This window comes from Vulpes vulpes, chromosome 14 (genome assembly GCF_048418805.1).
Source record: "Vulpes vulpes isolate BD-2025 chromosome 14, VulVul3, whole genome shotgun sequence".
Classification (NCBI taxonomy): Eukaryota; Metazoa; Chordata; class Mammalia; order Carnivora; family Canidae; genus Vulpes; species Vulpes vulpes.
This window is the reverse complement of record NC_132793.1, coordinates 80,233,955-80,260,679: the sequence shown is the minus strand read 5'-3', so window position 1 is coordinate 80,260,679 and position 26,725 is coordinate 80,233,955. Positions and strand designations below refer to the sequence as shown.

At 36.6% G+C, this 26,725-nt stretch overlaps 1 protein-coding gene across 8 annotated transcripts in view; it reads right to left on the bottom strand.

The window, feature by feature from the left end:
- Nucleotides 1-26,725, bottom strand: part of HERC2 (HECT and RLD domain containing E3 ubiquitin protein ligase 2) — a 240,982-nt gene that overhangs the window by 196,556 nt on the left and 17,701 nt on the right. For all 8 annotated transcript variants that reach the window (XM_025982238.2, XM_025982239.2, XM_025982240.2 and 5 more), the window contains one exon: nucleotides 5,351-5,488. In XM_025982238.2, the coding sequence (XP_025838023.1) occupies nucleotides 5,351-5,488 (138 nt within the window). The remainder of the gene's footprint in view (nucleotides 1-5,350; nucleotides 5,489-26,725) is intronic.

The following is a 26,725-nucleotide window of genomic DNA, read 5'->3' as shown; positions in this document are numbered from 1 at the left end:
AATAAATAAATAAATAAATAAATAAATAAATAAAATCTTAAAAACAAAAGGTCGTCTGGGGATGGGGTAACTTCGTGATGGACATTAAGGAGGGCATGTGATGTAATGAGCCCTGGGTATTACATAAGACTGATGAATCACTGACCTATACCTCTGAAACCAATAATACATTATATGTTAATTGAATTTAAATTTTTCAAATGCAAAAACAAAAAGATAAATACTATCTGCTCTCACCTGTATGTGGAATCTAAAAAACAAAACCAAGCTTAAGGATTCAGAGAACAGGCTGGTTGCCTGAGGCAAGGGGATGGGGTGGTTGAAGGAGAAGGCGAAATGGATAAGGGGATCAAATGGTACAAATTTTTAGTTATAACATAGGTCATAGGAGTGTAATGTTCAACACAGTGACTATAGGTAATAATACCGCACTGCATATTTGAAAGTTACTAGGAGAGTGGATCTTAAAAGTTCTCATCACAGAAAAAGAAATTTTTTAACTATATATGATGACAGATTGTAACTGAACTACTGTGATGATCATTGTGCTATATACAGAAATAACAAATCTTTACAATGCACACCTGAAACTAACAATGTTATATATCTATTATATCTCATTTTATAAAAAGGAAAAATGAGCAGTCACAGGCAACTGTGAGAATGTCACAAAAGATCTAACATTCTTCTCATTGAACTCTGGTCATTAAAGAATGGGATGGGGTTGAAAAGTATTCTAAGAAGTAAGACTGAAAAATTCCCAAATTTAGCAAGACGTAAATCTACAAATTCAAGAAGGTGAGCAAATTCCAAACAGGATGAACCCAAAGAAATCCACATGAAGATTCATTATAATTAAACTAAAAACAAAAAAAAAAATCTTAAAAGCAGCAAAAAAAAAAAAAAAAAAAAAAAACCACTTTAACTGTGGTAGAATAACAGTTCATGTAACAGCAAATTTTTTATAAGAAGCCATGGACAACAGCTAAAAGCAACAAAATATTCTGAAATGATGAAAAAAAGAATCGTCTATCCAGAACCCTAAATCTAGCAAAAATGTCCTTCAGGAATGAAAGGAAAAATCAAACATTCTCAAATGAAGGAAAAGAAAATCTGTCATCAGCAGACCTACACTAAAAGAATGGCTAAAGAAAGTTCTCTAAACAGAATGGAAATAATAAAAGGAAAACCTTGGCACTCGGGAAGGAAGAACACTGTAAATAACACATGGGTAAATACAATAGGCTTTTCTTCATCTCTTGACTTTTCTAAATCATGTCTGAAGCTTCAACCAAAAATTATAATATTGCTAAATGTGGTTATAAATACCAATAGAAATATTTGTGGCAATCATATGAACAGAAAAGGATAAAGAGACATAAAGGGAAGTAAGGTTTCTGTATGTCAATCAAACTAGTTAAATGACACAACCGGAAACTGCTTAGTTATGTATATATAATGTATTAATTAGACAAACCACTAAAAAGGCTACTCCAAAAAATAAACTCAAAAACTCTATAGATAAATCAAAATGGAATTCTAAAAATGCTCAAGTAAACTACAGGGAGGCAGCATAAACAAAACAAAAATGAAAAAAACAGCAAACAGAAATCATAATACAGCAGTCTCAAGCTCTAATTTATCAATAATTACATGAAATTCAATGCAGTCTAAATACACCAGTTAAAAGACACGTTGGTAAAGTGAACCAAAAAACAACATGACCCAATTCTGCCATCTATAAGAAAATGATTTCAAATAGGCAAATTAAAGTAAATGGATATAGGGGTGCCTGGGTGGCTTGGTCAGTTAAGAATCTGACTCTTGATTTCAGCTCAAGTCTGATCTCAGGGTTAGGAGTTCTTTTTTTTTTTTTTTAGGAGTTCAAACCTTACGTTGGGCTCCATGCTGGGTTTGGAGCCTACTTTTAAAAAATATTTTTTTTAAGTAAATGAAGAGAAAAAACAAAAAGTATGCAAACAGTAAACAAAGGAGAGCAAAAATGGGTATATTTATATCAAATAAATGTCAGAGCAAAGATAATTACTAGGAATAAAGAACAACAAAAAATAAGAAAATGGCCAACCTACCAATAAAGCATAACAATTCTAAATGTGCATACACCAAACTGCAAAATATGTGACACACACACAAAAAAATCCTTGAAAAGAGGAAATAAACATTTATATAGTCTGAGTTGGAGACCTCAACATTTCCCTCAACAACTGAGAGGAGAAAGAAGGGAGAAAGAAAATCAGTAAGGATATAAAAGAATGCAACAATACCATAACCAACAGCATCTAATCAACATTTAGAACACTCCAGCCAACAGGAGAATACACAATCATTCACAACAAGTATCAAAACAGATCATATCCCGGCACAAAACAGACCTCAACAAATTTAAAAGAAGTGAAATCATACAGAATATGCTATCCAAAACAATGGAAACAAAGTAGAAATCAGTAACAGAAAAATACTGGGAAAAATCACCAAACTCTTAGGAACTAAACACACTCTGAAATAATCCATGGGTCAAAGAGACAGGGAAGCAAAAATATACTGACCTGAATTAAAATGCAAATAAAGTGAGAGAAATGTATAGTACTAAATGGGTCATAGGAAAAATCTAGCAAAATAAAACAAAAAGTAAGCAGAAAGATGAAAATAATTAAAAGTAGAAACAATGAAAATGAAAATGGAAAAAAAATAGAGAAAAACCAATGAAATAAAGAACTGGTTCTTTCAAAAAATCAATAGAATTGACACCTCTAAACAGAACTGACAAAACACACCCAAAAAAAAAGGACACAAATTACCACTATCAAGAAAGAAACAGGAACTACATATAATTACAGAGGTAGAACTCTACATGTATAAATTAGACAACCTAGACAAAATAAACTGATTCCCCAAAAAATACGAACTACTTCAACTCAGCAAATATAAAACAGATCATTTAAGTTGACCTACAACTATTAAAAAGACAACTGAATTGATCATTTTAAAAATCTCAGAAAGGAAATCACAAGGTCCAGATTGCTTCCCTGGAGAAAGTAAGCAAATATTAAAATAGAATTAACACAGAATCTAAATAGTCTTTTCTGGAAAATAGAAAAGGAAATACTCTCAATTCATTTTAAGAAACTAGTATATTAGCATGGTATCAAAACCAAAGAGAGACAGTACAAAAAAAAAAAAATTACAGAATACTGTTCTCGTGAATATAGGCACAAAAATCCTTATCAAAATATTAGTAAGTAGAATTAGGCAATATCTAAAAAGAATTATACATCACCAACAACTAGTATTTATTCCAGGAATGCAAAGCTGGTTTAGCAGTCAAACATCAGATCCTTCATATTAACAAATGAAATGGAAAAAAAAAAATCACATGACAAATCAAGTAACGTAGAAAAAACACTTGACAAAGTTCAACACCTCATTTCTGATAAAAACTCTCAGGAAACTGGAATAGACAGGAATTTCCTCACTTTTATAAAAAGCATCTACAAAAACCTATGCTAATATTATAATGAAAAGACTGAAAGTTTTCCCCCTAAGATCAGGAATAAAGTAAAGTTGTTCTTACCACGCTTAGGAAACACGGTAAATAAGTTCTAACCAGAACAATAAGGAAAGATAATGTAATGAAAGGCACACAGACTGAAAAGGGAGAAATAAAACAGATTGTCTATTTAGAAAATCCAAAAAAAAGAACTTCCTAGTCAATTCAGCCAGGTTGCAGAATACAAGAAAACTATATAGAAATAATTTATTATGGAAAGGCAAAGGAACTAGAATAGCTTGAATAATGTGAAAAAAAGAAGAAAGTGAGAAAAACCAGTCTGATTTTAAAACTTACTCTTAGCTACACGAAGAGTGTGGTGTAGGCAGAGAGATACACACATGGATTAGTAAAACAGAATAGAAAAATGAGAAATAGACCACACAAGCATACCCAATTAATTCTTGACAAAGGTGCAGAAGCAATTGAACGATAGTAAGCCTTTTCAAAAAATGATGCTGGAGCAATTAGTTATTATAAACAGACAAAAAAACTTGACCTAAAACCCATATTGCACACAAAATTTAACTCAAATAGAACAGAACATATATGTAAAACATAAAACTACAAAACTTTTAGAAAAAAAATAGGGAAAAATCTTCAGGTTCTAGGGATAGGCAAAGAGGAAGAGGAGGAAGAGGAAGCCAAGTAAGATGAGGGAGAAGGAAGAGGAGGAAGCAAAATCCATTGAAATTTATTAAAATTTTAAACCTTTTGTTGTGCTAAAGACACTGTTGAGAGGATGAAAAGATAAGCTATGAAGTGAGACAAATTATTTGCAAACCATATATAAGATAAAGGACTAATATCTGGAATATGTACAGAACTCCAAAAACACAACAGTAAAGAAAAAAAACCTAACTAGAAAACGGGCAAAAGACATGAACAGGTAGTCCACTAAAAAAGATACACAGATGGTAAACAACCACAGAGGATTGCAAATTAGAACCACAATGAGGTATCTCCACACCTAACAAAATAGCTAAAAATGTTTTAAAAGTGAGAACACCAAATGATGATGAGGACACAGAGAAACAGGATCACTAATACATTGCTGGTAGGAATATAAAATAGTGTAGCTACTATGGAAAAGTCTGCCAGGTCCTTAAAAAATTAAACTTGGAATTACCATAGATCCAGCGATTCCACTACTAAGTATATACACAAATAATTGAAAGAAGAACTTCTATATTAACTCATAGCAGTATTATTCAAAATAGCTAAAAGGTGGAAGCAACCTAAATACCCATCCATGGATGAATGGATAAACAAAATGTTATATATACATATAATGGAATACTACTCAGCCTTTAAAAGGAAGGAAATTCTGACACATACTACAACATGGATAAGCCTTGAAGACATTATGCTAAATAATGAAATAAGCCAGACCAAAAAAGACAAATACTCTATATGATTCCACTTACTCCAGGTAACTAGACTAGTCAAAATCCTAAAGACAGAAAATAAAATTGTGGTTTCCAGGTGCTAAGAGAAGGAAAGAAAAAGGAGTTACCATGTAATAAGTACAGAGTTTCAGTTTGGGAAGATGAAAGGTTCTGGAAATGGAAGGTGGTGATGATTACAAAACAACGTGAACATGTTTAATGTCCCTGACTGTATATTTAAAAATTGTATGTATATAGAGTTTACCATGATATGAAAAAATGTAAGTTAAACTTTTAAAATTCAGTAACAACAACAACAAAATCCATCTATGGTATCTAGAAAAGAGGTGCCAGATCAAGCTTTCCAAAGTACCAGAATCTCAGTTCATAATACCTGGTTGCTTGCCCCACACCCAGCTCTCTAGGATTGATTTGGCCCTACATGCAGGTGCAGGAGTTTCTTCTTCATCTTTTTTCTCTTTGTCATTCAGATCTTCTTTCTTTGTTCCACTTTGAGTATCAACACCATCATCTGGAAAAAAAAAAATTTTTTTTAAATCTATAAATTTAAAAAAAAAATCTATAAATTCCTTTTCAAATTGTAGCATCCACTTGTCAGTCTCTTTGCAAATGTCCCTCCCAGAAATGGAAAGGTTAAGTTACATCATTAGTTGAATGTTTGATGATTACAGGAAAATAATATGAATCACTACCACAAAAAGTACACTGTGTTTTATGAAGTAATAATAAATGATCTAGCAATCCTTTAATAAAGAAATTCACAGAGATCCCTGGGAGGCTCAGCAGTTTAGCGCCTGCCTTTGGCCCAAGACGTGATCCCGGAGTCCCACGATCGAGTCCCACATCAGGCTCCCTGCATGGATCCTGCTTCTCCCTCTGCCTGTGTCTCTGCCTCTCTCTCTCTCTGTGTGTGTCTCTGATGAATAAATAAATAAAACCTTTAAAAAAAAAAAAAGAAATTTACATATCATTCAAATTCTTCCTTGAAGCAGGTCTTCTAAAATATTCCATCAATTTCCTACCACATTTCACAACTAATAAACTTAGTCCTTGATGTTACCTAATTGAATTTCATGTGAACTGCTTTTATTCAGTGATCCCCAATTGCTGTGTCCAAAAAGAACAGAGGATGTGAAATGGGAGCATGATTCAAAAACCATTTTTAACTCTATATATTGCCATATTCCATCAACTGAGAACCACTGCCATACAGGACCACTATCACTGACAAAGTATAATTCAGGAGCTTTGGGACACACAAAAAAGTTGGAAACTGTGACTTTGTGCCACCGACAATTTAAAGTTTCAGTCAAGAGGCACCTGGGCTCAGGGCATGATCCCAGGGTCCTGGGATGCAGCTACATCAGTCTCCCTGCTCAGTGGGGAGTCTGCTTCTACCCTACCCCCAACCCCCCTCCCCAGCTTGTACTTGAGCGCACACTTGCGCGCGTGCACGCGTTCGCTGTCTCTCTCTCTCTCTCTTGCTCTGCACTCTGTCTCTCAAATACATTTATTTTAAAATCTTTTAAAAAGTAAAATAATAGGGATGCCTGGGTGGCTCAGCGGCCTTCAGCTCAGGGCATGACCCCAGGATCGGGGATCAAGCTCCCTGTGGGGAGCCTGCTTTTCCCTCTGCCTATGTCTCTGTCTCTTTCTCTCTGTGTCTCTCATGAATAAATAAATAAAATCTTTTTTAAAAAGTAATAAAATAAGATTAAAAAATAGAGTTTCAGTCAAGAACAAATGTCATGAAACTCCTTATAATGCAAATAAAGACAGAACCTAAACCTTGAAGTATAAATGTGTCCTATCCTCAAAGGCGCTCATTATTTTCTTAATGAAATAATTAGACATATACATTTAATCTGTGGAAGAGATTCTATCAAATTACAAACAGTAAGAAGTATCTAAAAATAACTAAAACCAACAAGTGACAAATATCAAAAAACTGCTGCATTCTATAAGAGAAGTATCAGATATCAAACAGAAGGAATCCCAATTGACTAATGATATGAAGAGATACTCCAATTCTATTTAGAAAAATATAAATTAAAACAATGAAATATTACTTTACATTCACCAAATTGGCAATTGTTAGAAAGCTAAAATATAAGCTCCAAGACAGGATTTTTTTCCCGTTTCATCTGGTTTTGTTCACTGATAAATCCCAAGTGCCTAGAACAACGCATGCCAGAAAGTAAGCCTGCCTTCAATGATCTGTTTGATAATTAAATAATGTCAAATGTCAGTGGCTATGTGGAGCTGGGCACATAAACATTTAGGCATAGCTGGCCAAAGGGGTGGACCTCACACAGCCAGACTAAACAGCCAACAAGTGCCTCCAAATTACATGCAAGGTCCTCTAATCCCTGGCTATGCTCACAGAACTCCCATACAGGCCCACCATTAGGGGGATTCAGAGGATGGAAACCCACAGCAGTCCAATGCACTATGAATACCACTTAAAAATACAGTACTAAATGGCAAAGGGAAGAAACTCGGGCTAAGGAATCACACATTCCATTTACACAAACTAAAAATGCATCATTAACATTAGCATGTTTCCTAATGATACACAAACATATTAGAAAGGAAAACATTTAAAAGATGGATTTGAAATGGTGTACCAGGAACTGTGAAGCATAATTAACTCAACCCTCAGCTCCTGAAGCTAAAGAAAGGGCCTTAGCCACTGGCACACTTCATGTGTCCCATTCTTTCATCTTCCTGCCACAGCGATGACTAACAGTACCTCTCTTATTTATAGAAATATCCAACTGTGTATTAAATACAGATTATTTTTTGTAATACTTAAATTTTTATATATTACAAATATAAAAATCACACAGCACCTCTAAATTAAGCTCTACTGATTTGCTGAAGTCATAGAAAAAGGCTTGGAATCAGGTTCTGGAATCAGGTTCTGAGCCTTCAGTGTACATCAGAAGCACAGGGTGAGGGATACACATACACACACACACACACACACACACACACACACCCCTCAAATACCAAAACTGAGCTCTACTGCCTAAGATTCTGATTCAGTTGGTCTGGGGTAGGACCTAGACACTAGCATTTTTAATTCCCAGGTATTTCTAATATTCAGCCATGATAAAGGACCACTGACACAGGAAATAAAACTTTACTAACAAAATGTAAATGCAACTGACCAAACAACAACAGTGGTTTTAGATACCACAGCCACTCTTAATATAACAAATTAAGGCCACACAGAATAAAACTTAAAAAAAAATAAGACAAGTCAGAGGAAAGGCTAAATAACTTTGCACTTATATTTTTTACAAATTACTCTTTTTGTGAAAAACTGAATAATGAAATAACTGTTATTGAGGTGGTTTTCTTAGATTTTATTTGAGAGAGAGAAAGAGAGAGGGAGACAGAGAGAGAGAGAGAGAGAGAGAGAAAACGAGCGGGGTGAGGGACAAAGGAAGCAGGCTCACCGCTGAGCAGGGAGCCTGATGGAGGGCTCAATCCCAAATCCCAGGATCATGACCTAAGCCGAAGGCAGACACTTAATGGAGACATTAAGGGAGCCACCCAAGCACCCCTGTTATTGAGTTTTTTAATTAACAAGACGGATTTGCTAATTTTTGCTTTTTTGCACAAGGATGAGACAAGCGTCCTGGAATGAAAACCTGATTCTCCAATTTCAATCTTTTATAAGTAATTAGGCAGAGAAGGTCAGTCAAAGTCTCTAAACTTTAATTCTGCCATGAGTGAAAGCTCAGCAGCCCACCTTCAGCCTGCTATGTGACAAGCGAACTCTAGTGTCTGTATGGAAGACTTGGCCTCCGCTTCCATATGTCACCACATTTGCTCCTAACCAGGCATAAACAAAATGACTTTACTAGATGTGGATCCCAACCTCAGGGAGAATGACTAGCATTCCACAGAGGAAGAGGCAGGTCACCAGGACCCCAAATCTCTCCTTATAACCAGTCAGAAGATCCCCACTATAAGTGACTGGACAGAGACAGAAAATGAAAGCCCGGACTCTATAAGGTTAGAAATTCAAAATACTGACAACATTTGGAGAGGGAGAGAGGGAAGGAGGAGAGAAAGAGAGAGAAAAGGAGGCCTGCATAGGAAGAAAAGGCAAGGCTGCAGCAGAGGATAGTTTCAAAGCATTCAGCTCTGAGCTGTGGGCCCTGCACCAGTTCACCGTGCCAGCCACTCTACTACCATGCCTCTGTCACAACAAAGACCCTGACTGTAGAGAAAACACCCAGGACCGCAGTGGGCACAACAAAGGGGTAAATTCAAGCCCAATGTAAGTCAGGGTCTTATAAAGCAGCCCTCTGCCATGGGGAAGCCAACAGCCCTGACAATATATACGGAAGCTCTTAGAGGGGGGAAAAAATCAAATTGAAATAAATAAAGGTCCATAGTTTGACCCAAATGGAACTTCAAAGTTTACTGAAAAATTTTACAGAACAAAAAGACAGATGGGCTTTTGTGCCTCTATGATACAGGTACTGACTCAGCTTCAGTATCTGTTAAAATGCACCAATCAGAAAACCTTCGTGGATTTAAGTAAATCCTGGGGCTCAAATTACATTTACATCTGAAGATCCCACTAAATTTTAAAAAGTACCCCCTATAACCTTAGGAAAATTACTACATATAACCTAGAGGACAAATGCCTTAACTATCAAAACTACGGTCTTGCCTAAATTCTCCCTGGTCATAGCAACTACTGCCCTGAAATATCCCATAGTGGACATGGATAAATAAGTAACTGAAATAAATAAGTAATTGAAATTAAGTATTTAGCAATTACAAATTGGCTTAATAAGGGACCTATTACAGGTTGAATTTTGTCCCCCAAAAAGATTTTCAAGTCCTAACGTCTAGTATCTATGAGTGTGACCTTACTGGCAAATAGGATCTTTTCAGATGATCAAATTAAGATGAAGTCATTAGAGTAGGCCTGAACTGAATATCATGATCATCAACCAAAAGGATACAATCAACATTTTACACATTGAGCCACCCAATTACAGCAAAATAGCATTCTAAAAAGAATGACACCTTGATTTCAGAATTGTAGCCTCTAGAACTGTGAAGTACACACTGACTATTCACCAAGACACACCACATCTTGGGTCATAAGACAAATCTTAACAAAAGTTGAAATCACTCAACTAAGCATGTGTCCTGTCCATGTGGCATTAAACCAGAAAACAATAATAACAGAAAGATAAGTAGACAATGCAAAAAGACTCAGAAATTAAACAGCACATTTCAAAGTAATGCACAGGTCAGAGAAGCCTCAAGAGAAGTTTTTAAAAATTAAATGAAAATACATCAAAATTTGTAGGGTGCAATTAAAATAGTACTTTCAGGGAGATCTGTATTATTAAAAGCTTATGTTAGCAAAGAAAAAAAAAGGTCTGAAGTCAACAATTTAAACTTCTACCTTAAGAAATTAGAAAGAGAAATAAACCAAAATAAACACAAAATAAACCAAAAGCAAGCAGAAAGAGTGGAATAATGAAGAGCAGAAACCAATAAAACTGAAAACAAAAACAGAAACAAATCAATGAAACTAAGAACTGATCTGTTGAAAGATCAATAAAATTAATAAACCTTATACAAGATTACTAGAGGGAAAAAAGGTAGTAATTAATATCCAGAATGAAGGAGGTATATCTCTATAGCCTGTGCAGATATTAAAAGGAAAAGAGAATACACCAACCCTAAATACATAAATAACAACTTAGATACAGAACAGTTCCTCAAAATCACAAACTACCCAAAGTCACCCAAGAAGAACTGGTTAAGCTAAATTGTATGGTAACTATTCAAGAAATTTACTTCAGAATTTAAAACTTTCCAAAATAGAAATCTCAAGACCTGGGAAGTTTCAATGGAGAATTCTACTAAATATTTACAAAAGAAATTTATACCAATTCTACATGATCTCTTCCAGAAAATGACAGGAGAAACATTTCCCAACTCCTTTTACAAAACCAGTATTACTCTAACACCAAAACTAGACAAACAAGAGTACAGGTGACCCTTGGACAACAAGGGAGTTAGGATACCAACTCCCTGACTGTTGAAAATTTGCACGTAACTTTGGATTTCCCCAAAACTTAACTACTAATAATAGCCTACTGTTGACCAGAAGCCTTACTGATAATATAAACAGCCAATTAATACACGTTTTGTATGTTACATGTATTATATCTTACATTCTTACAATAAAATAAGCTACAGAAAAAAAATGTTAGGAAAACATAAAAAAAATACATTTACAGTACTGTACTGTAAACTATTTGCAAAGAAGCAGACAGGCATAGTTCAAACCCATGTTGTTCAAGAGTCAATCATACAGACAGGCCAGGTGGCTCAGAGGTTCAGCGCTGCCTGGAGACCCAGGATGAGTCCCACGTCAGGCTCCCTGCATGGAGCCTGCTTCTCCCTCTGTCTGTTTCTCTGCCCCCCTCCCCCCCCCCCCCGTCACTGTCTCTCATGAATAAATAAAAAAATCTTAAAGTCAATCTTACAAAAAATACAGCTATAGATAAATATACCTCATGAACATAGATGCAAAATTCTCAACAGAATATCAGTAAATTGAATCCAACAATATATAGGAAGAATAATACACCATAAACATGAGGAGTTTATCCCAGGAATACAATGCTCGTTCAATATTTGTAAATCAATGAGTGTAATAATCCCCCCACAGAAGTAAGAATCACTTGATACTTGATACTATCAATCTATAAAAAGCTTTTGACTATATACATCATCCACTCAGGACAAAAGTTCTCACAAATTAGGAATAGAAGAAAACTTCCTCAACCTGATCAAGAGTCTCTACAAAACCCTATGGTTTATCACACTTTATGGTAAAAAACAGAATGCTTTTCCCTTAAGATCAAGAATAAGGCAAGGATGCCCATTCTCTTCATCCCTATTTGGTGCTGTACTAGAAGTCCTAGTCAATGCAGTAAGGCAAGAAAAATTGGAAGAAAAGATAAAAACTGTTCCTCTTCACAAACTGCATGATTATCTTCAACAAAATTCCAAGAAATCTACAAAAAAAAAAAAAAAAAAAAAACCTGCCTAGTGAGTATAGCAAAAACAAAGGAGAGAAAGTCAACACATAAAAATAGAACACACAGTAGCATCTACATACTCTTTTCTACATAATAGATACGATGTAGAAGATATATACTATGTTGGAAATATCAGTTGGAAATCAGAAAAGATTTTAAACATTTACAATAGCCCCAAAAGAGGTAAATACTTAGGTACACACTAACAAAGTACAACACACTTAGGAAATGTATGTTGTAAAGTGTGAAATTCTGATGAAAAATAAAACACTACCTAAGTAAACGGAGATATACTATGTTCATGAACTGAAAAACAAAACATAGTAATAATGTTAACTCTCCCCAAACTGATCTATAGATTTAGCACAATGCCAATCAAAAACTCATCAAGACTTTTTGCAGATATTACTGCTGGGGATTTACCCCAAAGATACAGATGCAATGAAACACCGGGACACCTGCACCCCGATGTTTCTAGCAGCAATGTCCACAATAGCCAAACTGTGGAAGGAGCCTCGGTGTCCATCGAAAGATGAATGGATAAAGAAGATGTAGTTTATGTATACAATGGAATATTACTCAGCCATTAGAAATGACAAATACCCGCCATTTGTTCGACGTGGATGGAACTGGAGGGTATTATGCTGAGTGAAGTGAGTCAATCAGAGAAGGACAAACATTATATGGTATCATTCATTTGGGGAATATAAATAATAGTGAAAGGGAATAGAGGGGAAGGGAGAAGAAATGGGTGGGAAATATCAGAAAGGGAGACAGAACATGAGAGACTCCTAACTCTGGGAAACAAACTAGGGGTGGTGGAAGGGGAGGAGGGTGGGGGGTGGGAGTGACTGGGTGGCCGGCACTGAGGGGGGCACTTGATGGGATGAGCACTGGGTGTTATTCTGTATGTTGGCAAATTGAACACCAATAAAAAATAAATTTATTATTAAAAAAAGACTTTTTGCAGATATTAAATAAACTGATGGTAAAATTTATATATGAGCAAAATAAATGAAAGTTACAAAAAGTAACAATAAAGGTGGAGGAATCAATTTTAATACTACAAAGTCACAGTAATCAGGGTGGCATTAATAAAGGGACAAACACATATCAATGAAACAGGAAGAATTATGTACAAAATGAGCCAATTCATTTTTTACAAAATACAAAAGCAATTCAATGGAAAAAGGATAGTATTAGAAAAACTAGATATCCATATGAAAAATAAAAAATACCTTCAACCAAAAAAAAAAAAAAAAAAATACCTTCAACCCAAACCTTATACTTTATACAAAAATTAACTCAAAATGGACCAAAGATCTAATGATAAAATGAAAAACTATAAAAACTATAAAACTCTTAGAAGAAAACATAGGAGAAAATCTTTATTACCAGGCACTAAACACTAGGCAAAATAATTCTTAGACATGAGACCAAAAGCACAATCCATAAAAGAAAAATTATAAAATACACATTGAGAATAAAAGAACAAAGTAAAAAAATAAAATAAAATATAAATAAAAGAAAAGAAAAGAACAAAGTACTACACTGAGAGAAAATATTTATAAATCTTGTATCTGAGAAAAGATCTGTAATGAGAATACAAACCATAAAAAATTCTCAAACTGAAGAAGAAAAAAAAGAAACAAGCAACCTAATTAACCAATTAATAAAAAGATGTAAACAGAAACTTCAACAAAGAAGAGATATACATCGTGTGTCATTAAGGAAATGCAAACTAAAACCATGATGAGCTCATACTACATAATTGTAAGAATAGTCAAAATTAAAAGTGCTGATAATACCCAAGTGCTGACAAGGATACCGAAAAACAGGCACTACACACAGTTCTAGAGGGAAGGCAAAATGATAAAGCCACTTTGGAAAACAATTCAGCAGTTTTGTATAAAATGAAACATACATACCATAAAACCCAACAATCACACTACTAAATATTTATCCTAGAGAAATGGAAACTATCTATACTCATGCAAAATTTGTATAGAAATGTTCAATATAGTATTATAATTATCAAAAAAAGGTAACAACCAAAATGTCCTTTAGTAGGTCCATGGATAACTACAACGTGGTACATTCAAATCATGTAATATTACTCAGTAATAAAAAGAACTGTTGATACGGGGGATCCCTGGGTGGCTTAGCAGTTTAGCGCCTGCCTTCAGCCCAGGGTGTGATCCTGGAGTCTCGGGATCGAGTCTGCATCCGGCTCCCTGCATGGAGCCTGCTTCTCTCTCTGCCTGTATCTCTGCCTCTCTCTCTCTCTCTCTCTCTCTCTCTGTCTCTCTCATGAATAAATAAAATCTTAAAAAAAAAAAAAAAAGAACTGTTGATACATACAACAATGTAAATGAATCCTAAAGATATAATAAGTGAGTAAATGAAGCCAATTTTAAAATGCTATATAATGGGGATTCAGAGGAAGATGGCAGAGGAGTAGGGAACCCTAGTTTTGTCTGGTCCCTGGAATTCAGCTAGATAGCTATCAAATCAATCTGAACATCTATGAACTCAACCAGAAATCTAAGAAAAGAATTGTGTAATTCTACACCTAGAAAAGCAATCACTTTTTGCAAGGCAGGAGGTACAGAGAAGTGAATCTGATGTGAGGGTATCAGAAAATGAACTGCAGGGGAAGGGAGGCTCTGTAAGCCAGCTACTGAAAAGTGATATACAAGTGGAGCACAAATCAGAACTTTTAGAAGCCCAGGAGTTGGCTTTCAGCTCAGTGTTGCCACAAAGCACAAACTGTGGGCCTGTGGGCCAGTTGAGCAACCACTCTCTGAGCAGGGGCCCGGCAAGGGGCAGAACCTAGTTGAGACCTTCCTCCTTCCCTCAGGAAGAGTGGCATGGGGTGCATGCCATAAGAGTCTGCAGTTTGGAGACTGGAAACAGCCTGTGATAAAAATGCATGGTCACAGGCTGGGTGAACACAAAGTGTGGAAGAGGACTAGGGGAGACAAAAGTGTTTGCTTTTCCCTGAGGTTGCACTAAAGAGTGGGAGCTGTGATCTTTCAGCTCCTGGAGATTGGGGTACCACCACTTTTATTTTCATCCTCTAAAGCAGTGCAGAAAGCCTTTGAGGAACAAAAGCCACAAAGAACAATCTGGAGCAGCCTATACTCAGCCCTACCTCCTTGCAAGAGGGGTGCCATTCCACCCCAGAAAAGACACCTGATAATGAGCACAACAGGCCCCTCCCCCAGAGGATCAGCTAAGACCAGGTTTACCTATCACACAGAACTGCAAAACTCCAGTGCTAGGTGGAAATAGTACATAGAATTCGTGGTTTTGTTCTAATGATTCTTTAGGCTTTCAATTTTAATACTTTCATTTAGCTTTTCAATTAATTTCTTATTTTATAAAGTCTAAATCTTTAATTTTAATTTTTACAGTTACATTCTATCCTTTCATTGTATTTATTTTTGTGTATATTTTTTTCTTTTCTCTCAATTTTGGGATGTCATTTCTTCTAAGAAATGGACCAAAATACACCCATAATCCAGCATATTGCTCTGTTCTGTTCACCTGCCAGATTACATTCTTTTTTTTTACGTCTTTTTTTAATTTTCACTGCTACAGTTCTATTCTTTCATTATATTTAATTTTATTTTTGTGTATATAGAAGTCATTTTTCTTTACAATTTTGGGATCTAGTTTCCTAACATACCAAAATACACTCAAGATCTAGTGTGTTACTCTGTTTTGTTCAGCTGATTATATTCTTTTTTTTTTTCTTGTCGATTTCTGGTCTCTTATGATTTGTTTAGTATATAATTCTCTGGGGTCATTGTTGCTATTTTAGTATTTTGTTTTCTTCTTCAAGTATTATTCTCTAGACAGAATGACAAGACAGAAAAACTCACCACAAAAAAAGAGAACAAGAGGCAGCGCTGACTGCCAAGGGCCTAATTAGTATGGATATAACTAAGTTGACAGAACTAGAGTTCAGAGTAGCAATTATAAAGATACTAGCTGGAGCTTGAAAAAAGTATAAAAAACAGCAGAGAACCTGTTTCTGGAGGAAGAAAAAAGAACTTAAATCTAATTAGGTTGACATCAAAAAGTCTATTAATGAGATGCAATCAAAAGCAAATCCTCTGGACAGACCAGATGGTTCAGTAGTTTAGCACCTGCCTTCAGCCCAGGGCATGATCCTGGAGACCCGGGATAGAGTCCCACATCGGGCTCCCTGCAAGGAGCCTGCATCTCCCTCTGCCTGTGTCTCTGCCTCTTTCTCTCTGTCTCTCATGAATAAATAAATAAAATAAAATAAAAAAAAAAAAGAATCCTCTAACTGCTAGGACAAATGAGGCAAAAGACAAATTAGTGATACAGAGGGATCCCTGGGTGACGCAGTGGTTTGGCGCCTGCGCCTTTGGCCCAGGGCGCGATCCTGGAGACCCCGGATCGAATCCCATGTCGGGCTCCCGGTGCATGGAGCCTGCTTCTCCTCCCTCTGCCTGTGTCTCTGCCTCTCTCTCTCTCTCTCTCTGTGACTATCATAAATAAAATAAAATAAAATTCTAAAAAAAAAAAAAAAAAAAAAAAACAAATTAGTGATAAAGAAAACAAAACCACGGAAAATAAAGAAGCTGGAGGAAAAGAGATAAGCAACTACTGGATCATGAGTGGAGAATTCAAGAGATAACTGATAACATAAAATGAAACAACATTAGAATAATTTGATGCCAGAAGAAGAGAAAAGAGAAAGGAGGAGGTAGAAAGTATATCTGAGCAAATTATAGCAGAGAACTTCCCTAATCTGATAAAGGAAACATAGATTCAAGTCCAGGAGGCAAAGAAAACCCCCTCAAAATCAATAAAAATAGGTCAATGCCTCACCATGTAACAATGAAGCTTGCCAATCTCAGACACAAAGAGAAAATCCTGAAAGCAGCCTAGGACAAGAGGCCCTTAACCAATAAGGGCAGATACATAAGGTTGGCAGCAGACCAATCCACAGAAATGTGGCAGGCCAGAAAGGACAGTCATGATATATTCAGAGTGCTACATGAGAAAAATATGCAGCCATATTTTTGACAGCAAGGCTGTCATTCAGAATAGGAGGGATAAAAAAAACTTCCAGGACAAAGAGAAACTAAAGGAATTTGTGATCACTAAAGCACCAAAGGAGATCCATTAAGTGAAGAGAGAGTTCAAAAGTAACGTGGACCCACTGAGGGGGACACTTGACGGGATGAGCACTGGGTGTTTTTCTGTATGTTGGTAAATTGAACACCAATAAAATTAATTTATTTAAAAAAAAAAAACGCAAAAGTAACGTGGACCAAAAAGAAACAATCAACAAAAACAGTGACTTTAGAGGTAATACAATGGCACTAAATTCCTCTTTCAATAACTACTCAGAATGTAAATGGGCTGAATGCCCAATCAAAAGACACAGGGTATCAGAATGGATTAAAAAAATAAGACCCATCAATATCTCTCTATAAGAGACTCACTTTGGACCCAAAGACACCTCCAGATTGAAAGTGAGGAGGTGGAAAATCATTTATCAGGTTAATGGACAACAAAAGAAACTGGGGACGTAATCCTTATATTAGACAAGCAGAAGATCAACAAGGAAACAAGGGCTTGAATATTCAGAACATTTTATCCTGAAGCAAAAGAATACACATTCTCAATTGCACATGGAACTTTCTCCAGAATAGATCACACACTGGGTCACAAATCAGGTCTCAATCAGTATGTAAAGACTGAAATTATACCATGCATATTTTCAGACTACAATGCTTCAAAGCTCAATCACAAGAGGAAATCTGGAAAGAACTCAAATACGTGGAGGCCAAAGAGCATCCTACTAAAAGATAAAAGGAAATTGAAGGAGAATTTTTAAAATTCATGGAAACTAATGAAAATGAAAACGTAACTGTTCAAAACCTTTGGAATGCAGCAAAGGAGGTCCAAAGAGGAAGTACATACAAGCCTTTCTCAAGACACAAGAAAGGCATCAAATACACAAACTAATCTTAAACCTAAAGGAGCTGGAAAACGAACAGCAAATAAAGCCTAAATCCAGCAAGAGTAGAAAACTAATAAAGATTAAAGCAGAAATCAATGAAATAGAAACCAAAAGAATAGTAGAACAGATCAACAAAACTAGGAGCTAGTCTTTGAAAGAATTAGTAAGATCAATAAACTTCTTCTCATCAGACTTATCCAAAAAAAAAAAAAAAAAAAAAAAAGATAGCAAGAGAAAAAGACCCAATATATATGTAATAATGAATGAAAGAGGAGACATTACAACCAACACTGAAGACATACAAACAATTAGAGGAACATATTATGAGCAACTATATGTCAACAAGTAGGCAATCTGAAAGAAATGGATGCATTCCTAGAAACATATACATTGCTAAAACTGTAACAGGACTAAATAGAAAACCTGAACAGACCTATAACCAGCAAAGAAACTGAAGCAGTAATCAAAAACCGCCCAACAAACAAGAGTCCAGGACCAGACGCCCTCCCAGAGGAATTCTACTAAACATTTAAAGAATACCTATTCTTCTGAAGCTGTTTCAGAAAACAGAAATGGAAGGAAACTTCCAGACTCTTTCTACAAGGCCAGCATTACCATCACAAAACCAGACAAAGACCCCAATAAAAAGGAGAATTACAAAATCAGTATCCTTGGTGAACATGAATACAAAAACTCTCACCAAGATACTAGCCAACAGGATCCAACAGTGTATTAAAAGGATTATTCACCACGATCCAGTGAGATTATTTTTTCCTGGGCTGTAAGAGTGGCTCAACAACTGCAAATCAATCGATGTGATACACCACATTGATAAAAGACGGGAAAAGAACCATATGATCCTCTCAATAGATGCAGTAAAAGCATTTGAAAAAATACAGCATCCTTTCATGATAAAAACTCTCTGCAGTGTAGGGATAGAGGGAACATACCTCAACATCATATATGAAAAGCCCACACTGAATATCATCCTCAACAGGGAAACACGGAGAGCTTTTCCCCTAAGGTCAGGAACACGACAGGGATGTTCACTCTCTCCAGTATTATTCAGCATAATACCAAAGTCCTAGCCACCACAATCATACAACAAAAAGAAATAAAAAGCATACAAATTGGCAAAGAGGAAGCCAAACTCTTACCCTTCACAAATGACAGGATACTCTATGTGGAAAATCCAAAAGATTCCACCCAAAAATTGCGAGAACTGATACAGGAATTCAGCAAAGTCACAGGATATAAAATCAATACACAGAAATCAGTTGCATTTCTATACACTGAGACAGAAGAGAAATTAAGGAATTGATCCCATTTGCAATTACACCAAAAACCATAAGATACCCAGGAAAAAGTCTAACCAATGAAGTAGAGGATCTGTACTCTGAAAACTATGGAACACTCAAGAAAGAAATAGAGGAAGACACAAAGAAATGGAAAAAATATTCCATGCTCATGGATTGGAAGAACAAATACTGGTAAAATATCTATGCTACCCAGAGCAATCTATACATTCAATGCAATCCCTATCAAAATACCATCAACACTTTTCAGAGAGCTGGAACAAATAACCCTAAAATTTGTATAAAACCAGAAGAGCCAAAGGAAAGTTAAAAAAGAAAATCAAACCTGGTGGCATCACAATTCTGGACTTCAAGTTCTATTGCATAGCTGTAATCGTGAAGACAGTATGGTACTGGCACAAAAACAAACACACAGATCAATGTAACAGCATAGAGAACCCAGAAATGGACTCTATGGTCAACTCATTTTCAACAAAGCAGGAAAGAATATCCAATGAAAAAAACCTCTTCAACAAATAGTGTTGGGAAAACTGGACAGCTACAGGAAGGAGAATGAAACTGGACCACTGTCTTACATCTCACTCAAAAATAAACTCGAAATGGATGAAAGACTTAAATGTGAGACAGAAATTCATCAAAATCCTAGGGGAGAACATAGGCAGCAACTTCTGTGACCTTAGCCACAGCAACTTCTTGCTAGAATGACTCCAAAAGCAAGGGAAACAAAAGCAAAATGAACTATTGTGACTTTAGGATAAAAAGCTTTTACACAGTAAAGGAAACAGTCAACAAAACCAAGACTACCTACAGAATGGGAGAAGATATTTGCAAATGTCTTATCAGATAAAGGGCTAGTATCCCACTGTTGGTGGGAATACAAACTGGTACGGCCTCTTTGGAAAATAATATGGAGGATCCTCAAAAAGTTGAAAATAGAGCTACCCATGAATCCAGCAATTGCACTACTAGGTTATTTACCTCAAAGATACAAATGTAGTGATCGAAGGGGCACCTGTACCTCAATGTTTAGAGGAGCAATGTTCACAATAGCAAAACTCTGGAAAGAGCACAGATGTCCATCCACAGATGAATGGATAAAGAATATAGGTGATATACATATATGGATATATATATATCTACATATATATATATGGAATATTACTCAGCCATCAAAAAATGAACCTTGCCATTTGCAACAGCATGGATGGAACTAGAGAATATTATGCTAAGCAAAATAAGTGAATCAGAGAAGGACAATTATAACATGATTTCACTCATATGTGGAATTTAAGAAATAAAACAGAGGATCCTAGGGGAAGAGAGGGAAAATAAAAGACAACAAAATCAGAGGAGACAAACTATAAGAGACTCTTAGTCATAGGAAACAAACTAAGGGTTCCTGGAGCGGGGGAAGGTTTGGGGGTTGGGGTGGGGGGATAGAGTAACTGGGTGATGGATATTAAGAAGGATAGGGGATGTAGTGAACCCCGGGTCTTACATAAGACTGATGAATCACTGCACTCTACCTCTGAAACTAAAAATACACTATATGTTAATTAGTTGAATTTAAATTTTAAAAAATAAAATAAAATTTGAAAAAATGTAAAAATTAAATAAAATGTTATATAGTGTATAATTCCATTTATATGACAGCTCTCAAAATGGCAAAACCACAGTGATGGGCAACCACAGATGACCAGAACGTGGCCTTGGGCCATTAAGACTTGAGGAAATGTATCAAGAGTGAGGGGACAACAAATTTGCATCTGCAACAAATAATCCTCTATCTTGACTAGAGAAACTAAACACAAATTTAAACAAATCTGATTTATTTAGCCCCTTATACAAGCATCACTAAGCACACCTCAAGTTTTATTCTCAGGAGCATAAATGAGAACATTCACAACAGCAAAGGCAGGATGATGTCACTAGAGGCTAAGAAAACAACAGAGAAGAATAATTAAAAACAATTAAATAATAAGAAAAATTAACATGACCAATTCAGAGACATCATCACATTAGTTTCAGTATTTTTTTATGGAGTTTTACAGAGAGATAATAAACAGAACACAAACTGCACAAACAAATCACAAATCATGGAAAACTGGGGAGATGGGGAAAGTGGGGGAGTTGACCTTCCTAAGAACCCAAAGCAACATACCCGGAGGACTGAAGGGGGGAAGAGTTCCGCTACCTGGTCCCTGAGAAAAGGAACTAGGACTAGATGACCTCAGGACTTTCAGACATTCCTGTCCAGTCACAGTGAGGAAGTTTTTACAACAAAGTGATTTCCATTCAAATCACTATCTGTAGGACCTACAGACGGAGTGCCAAGGTGTGAAGGTTTCAGGCACAGGGCAGCAGCAGCCCAGAGGTAGGAGGCACCTCTTCAGTGTGGCTCCCTAGGGCAGGTAGCAAGACACAGCGGGAGGGGCATACCTGCAACAGCCCTGGGCCACCATCAGGAAGACCAGCATTTCAATGCTCAAGGAGGTTCACTTGTATTTTGTTTTTACCTTAATCATTACCTTTAAGAAAACTTGTTCACTATCATATGCTTTTCAAAAATAGATTGTAGGAGAAAACTATGTGTAACTAAGCATTAGTCAGTGTTTTCCACAGAAAGAGAACCAAAAGAATGTGTAGGGAGAGGGACAGAAAAGGACAGTTGGAAAGAGAAGACATTTATTTTAAGGTATTGGCTCCTACAATTATAGAAGTGCAAATCCAAAATCTGCAAGGCAGACTGGCAGGCTCAAGACCCAGGAAACAGTTATGTTACAATTTGAATCCAAAGGCCATTTGGAGGCAGAACTCTTTCTTGTTGGAAGAGGTCAGTCTCTTTTCTATTCAGGCTCTTCAACTGATTAGAGTAAGCCCATGCATATTAGGGAGAGTAATCTGCTTTACTCGAAGTCCATGGATTTAAATGTGAATTGCATCTAAAAAACACCTTCACAGAAATATCCAGATTAATATTTGACCAAGGATCTGGGCACCAGCTATGGCCTAGCAAAGCTGATATAGAACTATTACACTAAGGGTCCCAATTAATCAAACATTAGCTAAAAAGGGATACTGTATATGTTTTTGTATGACACCAAAGTTTTTTCTATTTATTAAGAAGTACAATTTTAAGAGATTTTAGCTATGAAAACTTTCTAATAGAACACAAAGAAGTGGCCCTTCAAATTTCCCTTGGTGTCCTATTGCATTATAAAGATACAGTGCAATATCTATTAGGCCTAGCTCATTATTAGTAACATAATACACATAACATGGTAGTCTTACAAAGAATTTACAGGTTTTAGCAGATTAAACACAAAGATGCCTATATTCATTTGACAGGAAAATTTAATTCTCAAGTAAAAGAGAAAAAAATGATCCATCAAATCAATGGGATTTTAAAAGACAGAGAAATAAAATTAAGGAAAAATACTCAGTAGGTTAGGTAAAGTAAAAAAAGCTTAAAGCATCCACCTGAATGACACATAAAAGGACAGTGTCCCATCTTCCTCCGGGGAACTGGTACACCTCTAGTAGGCCTGAAGCTAAGAGTACACACTAACTCACAACACACACAAATTACTTATCGGATCCCTCCTGGGTGCCAGTACTCTGCTCTGTGCTGAGGTACGGTACCATGGTGAAATAAAAAGCCTGTCCTCACAGATCACGGTTATTACAGAGGTACAGGCAGGGTGTGAAACATTAACGTCAAGGTATAGCAGGGTGAGGGGATGTGACTATGGCACAGGGCCTTGGCACCTGATCTCAGACACCTTCCCTAGAAGCTTCTTGAATCATCCTATTCTGTTTTCTTCATATCTGTTTTCTTTCTGCTGCCACTTTGTTTTCTACTGGTTGTCTCACTTAAAATGTAAGCTCCAGGAAGTAGGAGCCATACCCGGCTCATTCGCCACCACACCCTAGCACCTACAAGAACCCTCACTCACAGAGGAGGACCCCAACGAGTTGGATGAGTCTGTGAATCAATGAGCAAATGAATGAATAATCCACATGCTGCACAATTCACCACATCTCCTAGGAGGAGAGTGTTTTTCAAAGAAGTTCCAAAGACTATGGTGTGGAAAAGGATCTGAATGGCTGATGTGGAAAACAAAAAGGAAGTTACAATTCCACAGCACTGCTCAGGATGATGCATGGCCCCAAGCAGCCCACCCATAGTTCACAGGATCACTACAGTCTGGGTTGTGCTTCTCTCCCACTCACTAATCTCTCCTCAACTCAATGCAGATGGGCTCAGGAAGAGTAAATCTACAGTTTCCAAAGAAAGATAAACTAAAGTCAAGCCAAAGACTGAGGGTTAGACTCTATGATACGTTTGTACATTTCTCCTAAATTCTAGTATACTTCTTATCCTGGAAGACTTTAATTTTTACCTATAATGAAGTGTATGTTTCATATATGTACTTATATGTCTATATATCCTCTCTGGAAATATTCTAAAACTAGTAATAATACCACTAAGAAGGAAAAAAAAAGTTCAGGTGTCTGGAGAAATGGATTGGGAAGGAATTCATTCTTTACTGAAAACTCCGTCTAAGCTTTTGAATGCTATATTCTGGGCATCAGTGTAAACATTTCTAATAAGATAAAAATGTTTAAAAGGTCTAACACTGAATTTAAAAATAAATATGTGGGGGATCCCTGGGTGGATCAGCGGTTTAGCATCTGCCATCCGCCTAGGGCGTGATCCTGGAGTCCCAGGATCAAGTCCCACGTCAGGCTCCTGCATGGAGCCTGGCGTCTCCCTCTGCCGGTGTCTCTGCCCCTCTCTCTCTCTTTCTCTCTCTCTCTCTCTCTCTGTCTCTCATGAATAAATATATAAAATCATAAATAAATAAATAAATATTTAAATTCATTCTTGCTACACCCCCTCTAATCAAAAACAGGAGTTTCAGTCTCTTAGGCAGGCATGTCCTTCACAAGCTACTTATTTAACATGGGAACATGGACATCATTTATCCTAGGTACTCAGCTCGGGAGATTCAGAGACAAGAGAACTCATAAAGAAAGAGGACATCGACACTCCTGCCTGCACTTAAACACCACTAGGAGAAGCACAAACTATTAAGTAGCATAGACTGGGTGCCAGGTATTATTCTCTGTACACCATAAATCAACTTAATAATCAACTTCAGGGATCCCTGGGTGGCGCAGCGGTTTAACACCTGCCTTTGGCCCAGGGCGCGATCCTGGAGACCCGGGATCGAGTCCCACGTCAGGCTCCTGGTGCATGGAGCCTGCTTCTCCCTCTCTCTCTGTGTGACTATCATAAATAAATTAAAAAATAATAATAATAATAATCAACTTCAACCGCATAAATCAGGTGTGTGTTTCACCAGTCCCAAGATGTGCCTTTTGCAAAGTTCAGCCTGCCAAGTGGGATACATCAGATGCATGCATGAGCAGTGAATTTTCTCCTGTGATACATAACAGCACATCTTACTACTGAGGCATCTTAAGTTTGTTGAAATGTATTTCTTACCATCCAGATAGTGCACAGTGCACATATCTCACACAGAGCCCTGGGCAAGTAAAGGCAGCATCACCCCACTAGAGGTCCCAGGGTCTGTGTACCTCATAGCCAACTGCAAGGCCAGACAACAATATGCTGACCAGATTTGTTTTGGGTGAATGAGACTATGGTGGAACTTTGGATGATTAAAAATATTTCAGACTCGGGATGCCTGGGTAGCTCAGTGGTTTAGTGCCCGCCTTCAGCCCAGGGCGTGATCCTGGAGACCTGGGATCAAGTCCCACGTCAGGCTTCCTGCGTGGAGCCTGCTTCCCCCTCTGCATATATATACACACACACAAACTCAATGGAATATTATCTCAGCTGTAAAAAAGAAAATCCTGCCATTTACAACAATGGATGATTAGAACATTATGCTAAGTGAAGTAAGTCCCAGAAAGGCAAGTACTGTATGATCCACGTATATGTGGAATCTAGAAAAGGGGACCTCATTGGGAAGAGATGGGTGGTAGCCAGGGGCTGCAGGAGAGAAATGGGGAGATGTCAGTCAAAGGGTACAAACTTGGAGTTACAATAAGAATTAGTTCTGGGAAGCTAATGCATACCATGACAATGGTTAACAGTAGAGTTTGGGCAGCCTGGGTGGCTCAGCGGTTTAGTACCGCCTTCAGTCCAGGGTGTGATCTTGGAGACCCCAGATCAAGTCCCACGTCAGGCTGCCTGCATGCAACCTGCTTCTCCCTCTGCCTGTGTCTCTGCCTCTCTCTCTGTCTCTCATGAATAAATAAATAATATCTTAAAAAAAAAAAAACAGTAGAGTCTTGTATACTTGAAACTGGCCAAGAGAGTAAATCTTAAATGTCTTTACCACACACAAAAAAACAGTAATTATGTGAAACGATCAAGGTATTAAGCAACCTTACTGGGTTGCTTTTTACAATATATTTTTTACATTTTAATGTAAAATACATATACAATATATACAATATATTTTTTACATTTTACAATATATGTGGGCATTGAAATCATCACACTATAATTTGATGATTTAAACTTACACAATTTTAATATATCAATTATATTTCAATAAAGCTAAGGAAAAGAAAAAATTGCTTAGAAAAAAAATCACTTAGAAACTGCTAAATTAGAAGCATGTTTACACATAGAATTCAAAATCACGTAATGCAAGTGAATTCCTGCAGAAATCAGACTGACTGAATAATTCTACTTAAAAATAGCTCTAACTCCATTCCCTGATGTGCTATCAAAATGGCATAAAACAGAGCATACATGTTTCATAAACCCTGGGCTTGTTTTCTCAGGGAGGGCCTAGTTAATCTGACTTTTCTAAACTTCCTACATGAGTTTTACTTATTAGATAATCTGACATGACTTCCACATGCTTAAAATTGTGAAAATATACGATTATAGGCTCACTCTAACTGAATTATAAAATTCTGACTTTTTTATAACAAAAATTATATTGTTCTGTAGTATATGAGCTTAACAATATTCAAGTCTTTCATTAACTTAGAGACACATCACAATATTAAACTGATTTAATCAATAGCTAATCTGTGAACCCCTGAACAAATGCTAAGAGAGAATTCTAAGTCAGCAGCCACCAGGTTAATAAATACAAGCACATATACTTTTCTCTCAGATTGCTACTTCAATAGCAAAAACAACTCTGCAATTTTTTTTTTTTTTTTTAAGAATTACTTATTTGAGAGAGAGCAAAGATAGAGAGCACATGAGTAGGGATGGAGCAGAGGGACAGAGAATCCTCAAGCACACTCCCCACCCAGCACTGAGCCCAATGCGGGGC